Below are 9883 nucleotides of genomic sequence, written 5' to 3'. Positions count from 1 at the left end.
TAACTTTTTGTAAAGTATTTACTTTAAGGATTAAGATGAATGCTCGTATAAATAAAAACAACCATTCTAAATAAATAAATTTCTAAAGAAAAAACAAATTATATAACAAAAAAATGTAAAGTAAGAAAAGCGATAATTAAATTCCAGTAGAATATTTTATTTATTATTGATTTTGCATTTTTTTTTAATTAGTCGGTGTATAATTATAACAGAATTTTGCTTAATTTAAATTTTTAACTTCCCATAACGGCCATAGCTATCAAAGTATATGATGTTTCCTATCAATCGAGCCATTTATTTGATGTAATAATTCATCTTTATATACAGATAACAAAAATGTTTCATATAGCTTTGACCTGTCGAAAATGAAGTAGAATCAACTGTGGTGAGACGCCATACAGTTGCAGTGCAAGAGCGGAAATTCTCTTTGAATAAGAATAGGTATTAGATACCTGTAGCCACCAGAACAGTTTACACTTCTTGCATTCATTTGTAAACTACCAGAATTATATTTAATTGGGTCCAATTAGTTAATGTAATGCATAACCGTAAAATAAATACGACTAGCGTTTAATCAAGATAAAAACTATTCGTTAAGTAAAAATTATTTTTATTGCTGAATATCAAATAAATCTTAATAAGATACAACAACGGCTTATCGACTGCACATTCTACTGTAGTACTACTTGTATTATGGCATGAAAAACTCGCATCTCCTACAATCTACTATGAACAATTCGTTGTGCGCAGCAGTCATTTCCTCGGTCTTCAATGTTTGCAAAATCGTATGCTTTTTTTTTGTTAGGAAAACATTGCCTATATTAATTGGATGAATTTTCTCATCTCTTTAACAAAATGCGAAAACTTGATCAAAATTAGTCAATGAGTAATCGAGATTTATATTCGATATGTTTTTGATATTCTACATTTTACAAAAAATGTATCTTTAACATTAATAGTATCGACTGTAAATATTTTTTTTCACCAACAAAATCTGATTGGAGAGAATTTACTTAATTATTTCTTTATCAAACTGTTATAACTGTAATATATTTCTTAGGATTTGAACCATTTTTTGTAACATATCTTTTTTAAGAACAACTTTTGTTAATTACATAAAGCAACCTAGCCTCTTAAAAAAACTTTGTTTGATATATACAGATAAGATAGAATTTAAGAATCGACGCAAATACAGGCAACATTTCCCCAATAAGAACAATGTATACACTATAGTTAAAATATTGACATCAACAATGCTATCACGATTAATATATAATATTATAGCTTCTCTATATCTTATAATTATTGAGGTTTGCTGTAGACGCAAAGATTTACACATACATATTATAGTATTGTCCTACTTAAATAATAAAGAAATAAATAACATAATTGATACGACAAATTATCTTAATCCTGTAAAGGGACAGTATATAAATAAATCTCCTAGGTTAAAAAGTTTATTTCATATAATATACTATTTTTTGGTCGAGTTCAAATGTTCTCTAACCAGTCTCTGTCTTTTCTCTAGCGTTACAGCTAGTCTGGAAGATTCTGTCAAAAGGTATACGCATTCCAAATAAATCTTACAATTCTAATTCACAGTAGTCCTCAAATCTGTCAAGTCTCAAATATTCTATTTCATGTCAGACAATTTATTCTAGATTAATTTCAATAATAAATTATTATATAGCTAAAGATTGAAATAATTCATAGACTAAATTTGATTCGCTATTAGTGCTACATGGAAGGGTATATCGTGAATTTATTATTTTGAATTGGTGTCCTAACTGGCACTTCGCTGTCCGCCTTTCTTGAAATTTGATTCCATTCCTCGTAATTCTCTCCTTCGTCGTCATTGTGATGCACTGAATCTTTTCTAAAATCCAAACATTTATAGTAAAAGAAAGTACAACTCATTCTTAAAATTTAAATTATATCTATAACGAAGGATTAATGTACTAACGTGTATTTATTAGACGATGGGAGGAATAATGACTTTGGACAGGCTTTGAAATAAGGCCAGCATTCTCCGTTTAATTTGCCTCGATTTTCAGCTTCAACGTATTCATTTAAAAGGTTTGCAAATGGCGATTTACTGGCACTAAAATAGCAAAAAAATAAGTTATTGCTAAAGTATATAAATGTATCAGACATATAGGTTAGTTTAGTATATGAAATCAAAGAAAAATAATATAATAGAGGAGGTACATAATACGCTTATCAACAAAAGTTTAGAATGTACGTGTTTATTTTGGAATTTTTAAGAGAGTTGCTTAAATTCGACCACCTTGTACTTTCCAAAATTTTTATATATTTCATTAATTAATATCGACAAATAAATTTGTTTACAACTAGAATGTTTAACGACTCCAACTTTGTTCTTATGCAAATAATTCCAAACTCGAATCTCCATACACCATAAATTACTCAAATGTCCCAAATTCAGTTACATTCCCCTATAACACAAAATCAATAAAATCAAAACTCACGTAAAAAATAATTTCAGCATCTCGCCAACAAGACCAAAATTGCTTAGAGGATGTCCTTGAACTTCGCAGATCGCCCTGAGGAGACACGCTTTTCCATCGAGGCCCATGGTACTCAGCATATCTTCGGCGGAGCCATAAAGCAGTGCTCGTTCCCCTCCATGAAACGCGTTTGCCGGTACTTCCGGTACTTCTCGTTTCTGCAAACGACGCTTTATAAACGCCGCGATAAAGTCGGCCATGACCAATCCAGCCTCCCGGCTCTTCAAACTCCTGTCGAATACCGGCGGAAGTGCCCCATATGGATTCTCGTTATCAGTCAGGCCCAATTTGTCAAAATCAACTGTTTTTTTTTATAAACAATTTACATGAAAAAAAAAAAGATTTCTCTCAAATATCGCCGATCCAATTACATCATAATTACACTTGCGTGTATACTCACTGGTAAAAGGTAAGCTGATGGTCATATTGCTGAGGAATCCGTAAGGTGGGTACCTGACGAAGGGCAATGCGATCGTTGGAGTAATCGTCATTACAGTTCCAGGTGGAAAAGCTATTCTACCGTCGTTCGTGATCCAAAAGACTCGCTTTTGCCTGTGATGCGCGCTCCTCTGCTGCTGCTGCACCATTTCGCCACTGCAGATCGACGTGGAAACGCAGAGGACCAGTAGTGCGAGACCAGCAGCCTGCCACCGCATCTTCTTCTCTTGTTTTCCAGCTAAAATCTTCTCACCTGCTCGTCAATTACAGAAAAAAAAAAAAAAATTAGCGGACGAGGAAGACTGTATATAAATTGAAAATCCGGCAAAGGACATTTCTACTCGGAACATCGTTAAGTATTCAACGCTTATAAACTGTGCTACGTGACGAATTTGCTGAAACTTCATGCACGCTGTGTTTGCTATAATGTATCACCCTCGAATTGTGCCAGGAGAGAAAAAATCTCTTAGAGATTGGCTGCATATATATCATCAACAGTTACGCTAACAGTTAGCGTTAAAACGTGACACGAAAGGTAGTAGTATATTTTGTTGCTGCCTGCTTCGCTTAATTTCCGAGAAAACGGATATATTTCGGGAACTAGTTTGGCGCACGAATTTTTGCATACACGCTCCAAACGTCTTTTGCAGTGCGCAAGTCTTCTTAAACGATTTTCACGACGAATTACCGTTCACGATCTACTCGAAGCCCCCCGTAACGACGATTGGAATGAGACTGTTAACGTAATGGCAGTAGCGACAATGTAGCTCCGATGCTCAACAGCTACTTTCCGCCTGCAAAAATCAACGGCAGGTGCTTGTTTTCAACAAGGAGCACTGAGATATTGCCAAATTACTTGGACCGTTTTCCAACAGGATCGCGAGTGAAACGGTTTCTCGAAAGAGACTTTTTATTCAAATTTCGAGGCACTAGCTCGATCTTTAAAATAATAGCTGTGATGATACCTTGTGCACGATGTATCTTAATAGACCTTTCCAGTTTTATACATTTATTATATTCGTATAGCAAGACTTAATTGCGACTCGCTAAAATGGTACGAGTCGTAACTCCGTAGCAATGCGAATTGCCTTCAATAGCATAGCCAGTCGTAAATTCCGAGTTAATCCTGCTTGGTAAAATCACCAAACTCATAAGTATGTCATAAATAAACGTCAGATTAGTCCGCATGTTTGAAAAGAAATTGTAGTTTGAATTATCGGCTCGGTTGACTGAGAAGTATAGACAATTTTTAAGTTTGCAGGATTTATGGTGAGTTACATTCGTTTATGATACACGATAAATAAATATTGTATATATAGATATAAATGAAAACCCGATGAAGTATCGAGTTTATTCGAGTTTGGAGCAACAGTTTCTCAAAGTATTTGATTTTTAATCTAATTGGTGAAACGATGAATTTGAGATTGTATGCGAAAGAGATTGAATTTTCGTGGAGGATCGATCGCGCGATCTTCGGTATCGGATCTCGATCTTTCTTACCCTTTAAGGGCATACGGTCACCGTTGAGACATCTAGAACGATTCGAACTCGTTCGCTGGCGGACGTAACAGTAATACGGGAAGCAACGCACAGTCCCAAGAGCCGCAGGGCGGTGGATAAACTTTGCTCTAGAAAAATGGCAAGCGTGCACGGAGTAGGTATGTACACATTTCCGCGTGAAACGTTCGTTCAGCCTAATACGAACAGCACGAATCCCTGTAGCATGACGCATGGGATAACATCTGTCCTCTTATCTGCAACAACTATATACTTTTTATCAAATTTCATTCAACAGCTCATTGAACGAGAATTAAATTCTGTGCTGAAAATGTTTAATATCTTATAAAAATAAAATTAAGAATGTTCAATCATTTCATAATAATAAGTAAACTTTATTTATCTGCTAAATTAAATAAACTTTAGAATTCTCCTGAAATTTTTGTTTTTATTGAAGAAGTAATAAAGAAAAATATTATCATACACTCGGTGTTAGAGACGTTTGTGGAACATTGCCGGCCTCCTTTTGGCACGTTAGAAAAATAGTGAGAATAATAGAGGAAGCTTGCAAGGCTGGCATTGAATTACGAATTGGACGAGGAAGACCTGATGGACGGACTGTGTGGTGACACGTACAGAGTAGCATACTAGCATGATCACGTAGGTTCTTCTTTTTCACCCCTCCTCCTCTCTCTCTCTCTCTCTCTCTCTCTCTCGTTATACGTGAGCGAAGCGACGATCGCATTGTCTAACATCCTGAAGAAGAAACTCGTCCTCGCGTCGAACGGCTCGAATACAAATCTCGACCCGCATATCTGGACTACCAAGGAGCGAGGAGGACGCCACCAGCCGAATTAAAGCGGCGTAGCCATCGCTTGGCTGACCAATTACCTCGTACTCCATTCCGAACGCATTTTTTGATTCTGCACCGTTAGTCGGTCCTCCTTTGCCCTTCTTTTTATACATTCCTCTTTCTCCAACCTTGTATTCTTCCTCTTGTAATAACGCATGTATCGATACCTTCAGGATATATATATATATATCTTTCTATGCTACAGCTGTTCTGTTTGAAATAAACAATTTTTGTCAAATCTAAATTTATTTTGTCCCTCGGTCCTCGTTCCTTCTTCGTAACCCATTCTGTAGTCCAATTCTGAACGTCTCGTCGGACCAGATCCCCCCCTTTCCTTGCAATCCCACCATCTCCCAGGTCAGTCTACACACGAATTCGTCCTGCGTAACAAAATCAACCTGACAAGCAGACTACACTTGACTTTACTAACGAGACATGTTTTAAATGAAAATGGGTAGTTGAAGATTCGTTTGGAAGGACATTCGATGCTGAAAATGTTGCATGTATATTTTGAAGTAATTTAAAAATTTGTCGTATGACGTTGGACGATTAAAAGAGGAAAATTCAGGCAAAGCTGAGGTGGATGTAGGCTGTAGGTGCGAAATTACTGGTTCAGTCCAGGTTCTCCAGAGGGAGTAGAGGTTCGGGACCTGGGGAACCTGTCTCTCCAGTGAGGCTAGGTTACTTGACGCGCAAAATCCGGCTTTCGGGGAATCAAACGTGTGTCTATCGAGTCCACCAAGCTCACTTACGTTACGTGACCCGGCTATATCCATATACCATTCGTTTATTGGCGTAAACCTGCCAAGAGCATCTTTCCTCGCATCACTCGCGTTGAATGAACTCTAACGCTTCTGAGAAAGCTCGTCCAAATTATAAATATATATTCTAAAAATATAGCAGACATTGACGAAAAATTTACGTATTCCTTCTGTTTTGTCTGGAATAAAGTTTAATAGGACAGACGATCCTTAAAAAATTCTCAAATATTTCGTTATATTCTTGTATCGAATTTGGAATATAGGAAAAGAGGTGTGTGATTAAAATGAGTGATTATCGACTTGAAACTTTCGAGGCACGAAACAATGCTCGCTTTCCAAACGCCAGGCGAATAATGTATTAGTACAATTTCATCGCGTTTCTCATTTTTACATATGCAAATAGTGTTCTCAAATTTTAAAGCATTGTCATGGTCGAATTGACACTCACAATTCTTTCAGACATTTCTTCAGTTACGTACATCAGCTATAAAATGAATCAAATTCGAGAATTTGCAGATTAAGGAAGAACGAAGAAATTTCAAGGTTATCCGGTAAACTCTGATAAATAATAGAAAAATTTATTTCTGCCAATTTTGCACGGTGCAGGGAATAGCAAGACGTGGACCAAAATGGAGGTCAAAGAAGGACGCGTAAGATTTTGCATCCTCGAGTGCGACAAAACTATGAGACGATAAGTTGCAAGGCCGAACGCGAACGGGACAGCCCGGAAAAAGGGGGAACTATTAATTCAACTATAATCCTGTCGAGCTAAATAATATCGCGTCGATGCTGGTAAAAGAGGCTATGATTAGCGCAACTTGCATCTCATATTCGCCTAAGGCTCTACGCATTTGCTTGCAAACAGAAGCCTCTAACTTGAACAATCTAGCTTCCGCAGGTTAAATATCGTAAGATGTATATAGTCCGAAGAAAGAAATAAATTGCTCTATATATCTATATAATTTAATCGATAGAACAAAAATATAATAAAATCCACCCCTCTCATCCTTCACCCTCCCCTGAATATTCAGCCAATATCCTATGGAATCAGCATCCCCATTGGTCTATCCTCCAACCTCTTAAAATACAACTACACAGACTCTATAATTGAAAGGACGGGTGAACGAGTTATGCAATAATAATCAATATTAACTATATTTATTGAATTTTATCAAGTTTGATCGTATCCTCCTCGCTTGATTAATCTTAGGGGCACTTGGAAGCGCGTAAGAAGGCCAAACAAGTTGTGCAACGATTATTAGTGATTATTTAATGATGATCAGCGGTACTCGGTACAGTATACAAAATGCAGCAGCCAGCGGTAAACTGGTACCTGCGAGCATATATCGAAGACGTTGCATCAGGTTGCGTATGACCCTTCGATCCTGCGTGCGTGCAAGTGTGTCATTCACGCACACTCGTGTACCGAAGCCCGCATTTACTCCGGTATTTACATGTTAACCACGCGCCTAACTCCCCTATCCTCCTCTTCGACTCGCGTTCATGTATTTTACATACATTTGTCAACTCCTTTTTTACCTATTTACGAAAGACGTTTATATCCTCCATAAAAATTGCAATTGACAGTAGAAATCAGCAGAAATATACGCGATATCAGAGCGGCCAGTGAGTAGGATGGGCTTTTCGTGCAGCGAAATGATGTTAGGAGGAAGATAAATGCACGTGTCAGAAGTGTGTTACGCATGCAGCAGCTGCTCAATCGTCCATCATCCCCCACCCTTTTCTACTTTAATTAACAACTCCCCCGATTTATTCTCATTTTTTTTATCTTTCCCTTTATTCTTAGAAGCGTCGACATTGGGGAAGGGAGGAGAATTATCTCGTTGAATGTTCGAGCACTCATCGGAGAATCGGTATATCGGGAAGAAATGCTGTTAGGAGAAAGATAAATGCACGTGTTAAAAGTATGTTACGTATGCAGCAGCCAAGTCATCTTCTACCTTCCTTTTGATCTCTGTTACATCACGTGACAGTGGAACTAGGTGATCTTTCATCGTTGCTATAAATACTCGTTATGGATGATATAAGATCTGTATGTGTATATTGAATCTGTCATTTCATATACCGGTAGTTGCTCTCCGATAGCATAGACCTTGGGATTATCAAACATTGGCATATATCGTGCACGGTGCAACTCGATGTTTACTTCAATTATATATAAGGCCTAGCCCTGCACAGAGGTTTAATTATTCTTACTGTACACTTCCGAAGCTATCTTTCTTCCTCTCTCCCCCCCCCCCCCCCTCTCGATTAATTCATAAATTCGCTTTTACCGTTGCTGTATTTCGAATGCTCTTGTTAGTTTGGTTCCAGTATTGTGGGCCCACTCGACTATCAAAGGTTATAAGCGAACATACGTGCAGAAAAAGTAGCATAAAAAGTATAAAGAAAATGTGGGTCTTATTGATTTGGAACGGATCGGATCTTATGTGCTACATAGTTTGCATAATTGATTTGGAATTCAAGTGTGCTCGCAGATGCGTTTGCCAAACGATCCAAATGAAGGAATTGATCATTAACATTACCGGCCGGCTTAAATCTCTTTCGAAGATGACTCTTCGGGAAACCTCTAACCATTACGAAATTCATGCAATAAAATCGCTCGAATCCTTCAACTTTCGAACATTTTTCCCCTTACATCGTAATAAATTTTCGTATCTCAGCTAATTACATACGTGCACGGTCCACTCCTTGCGCAGAAAAATGTAAAATAATTCGTGGAGATACCGACAGCTGATCGATGTATACTTACGCATACATACAACGAATTAAAATTGATACACGAAAGAATTTTCGTTTTGTTTATACCTGATAAAAGAATTATTTGTGAAAGTACGTACCGGAATTTGTCAGGGGCGGAAACAACACAATGGTAGACCGGAAAACGGTCGCCGAGGAAATATCTGGAGTAATTTTGATGCACGCTGGTTAACAGGGCTATGGCATAATTGTTTGCTACGCGGTCCGCACTTGTAACTCTTTGCTTCTTACGCGATCCACCCCACCCCACCGCACTCCTCGCCACACTCTTTAATTCTCTCCTGCAATTTCCTCCGCACACTCGCGGTCTCTCCGATCCCTCTTTTCCCCGGAACCGCGTGCAATGGAAACCGATGAAATTAATTACCGCCTCGTCAATGATTCTCGAGCCAATATAAACACAGGCATTGGCACGTATTCTTCGCGTTAGAAACGTCTCGATTGAAATCCCAGCGCAGTGTCGAGCTTTCGATGATCTGGCAGCTCTGCACTGTCATTAGCTCGGAGGAGGGACCATCGAATTCGAGTTGAGCAAGATCGTGGATGTTGATCGATCGTTCTATTCGCTCGTTCCTTGCTTCGCAGCCATTGGAGAAATAAATTCGTACGGTTTTCCTTTCGCGAAAAACTTTGCTGTCCGCTCTTCAGCGCTTCTCTGTCAAAGAGAGCGAGTTCCCGCAAAGAGTTCGATGATCTCGTTTCGCAAGATCCGCGTTCATCGCGCGCAGCTTGACTGTTGATTTCAGACTGACCGTGCGCTTTTATATTTTATCCACCTTGCTTCGCTTCGCACACACGCTCTCTACCTACACCTTAGGAGTGTCCGTCGCGTCCGACTCGTCTCCCTCCGCCCCCCTCCTCCCCCTTCTCCTTTTTTAATCGCCGCGTTCCCCCTTTCCACGATTGGTACGACACTTTTCTTGGATTCGCTCCCCGGGGAGGCACCGGTGCGAGGGCTGATTATGACGTCACACGGTGCACCTTTGTTACTCCTCTTCGTCGACGCAATCTTCAAGGTCGCCGGT

General features: G+C 38.6%; 1 protein-coding gene across 1 annotated transcript; it reads right to left on the bottom strand.

Moving 5' to 3' along the window:
• Positions 1 to 204: 204 nt before the first annotated feature.
• LOC136782487 (uncharacterized) lies at positions 205 to 9566 on the bottom strand. The gene is made up of 5 exons (XM_066741941.1): positions 8939 to 9566; positions 2929 to 3219; positions 2490 to 2829; positions 1964 to 2101; positions 205 to 1876 (listed from the first exon to the last, which is right to left on the bottom strand). The coding sequence occupies exons 2-5, from the start codon at positions 3182 to 3184 to the stop codon at positions 1738 to 1740; spliced, it is 873 nt and encodes a 290-aa protein (XP_066598038.1). The 5' UTR covers positions 3185 to 3219; positions 8939 to 9566; the 3' UTR covers positions 205 to 1737.
• Positions 9567 to 9883: the final 317 nt, after the last annotated feature.

This window comes from Prorops nasuta, unplaced genomic scaffold (genome assembly GCF_024137725.1).
Source record: "Prorops nasuta isolate Cenicafe-Biocafe unplaced genomic scaffold, Cenicafe_Pnas_1.2 PNAS00027, whole genome shotgun sequence".
NCBI lineage: Eukaryota > Metazoa > Arthropoda > Insecta > Hymenoptera > Bethylidae > Prorops > Prorops nasuta.
Note: the sequence above shows the minus strand (reverse complement) of the source record. Positions and strands in the feature narration are given on the sequence as shown.

Excerpts from the sequence above, each read along its gene's own strand:
- LOC136782487 (XM_066741941.1), bottom strand. The coding sequence starts at position 3,184 with ATGCGGTGGCAGGCTGCTGGTCTCGCACTACTGGTCCTCTGCGTTTCC. Across the intron at positions 2,830-2,928 it reads CATCAGCTTACCTTTTACCA|TTGATTTTGACAAATTGGGC; the intron begins GTGAGTATACAC and ends AAAAAAAAACAG. Across the intron at positions 1,877-1,963 it reads CCATCGTCTAATAAATACAC|AAAAGATTCAGTGCATCACA; the intron begins GTTAGTACATTA and ends TTTGGATTTTAG.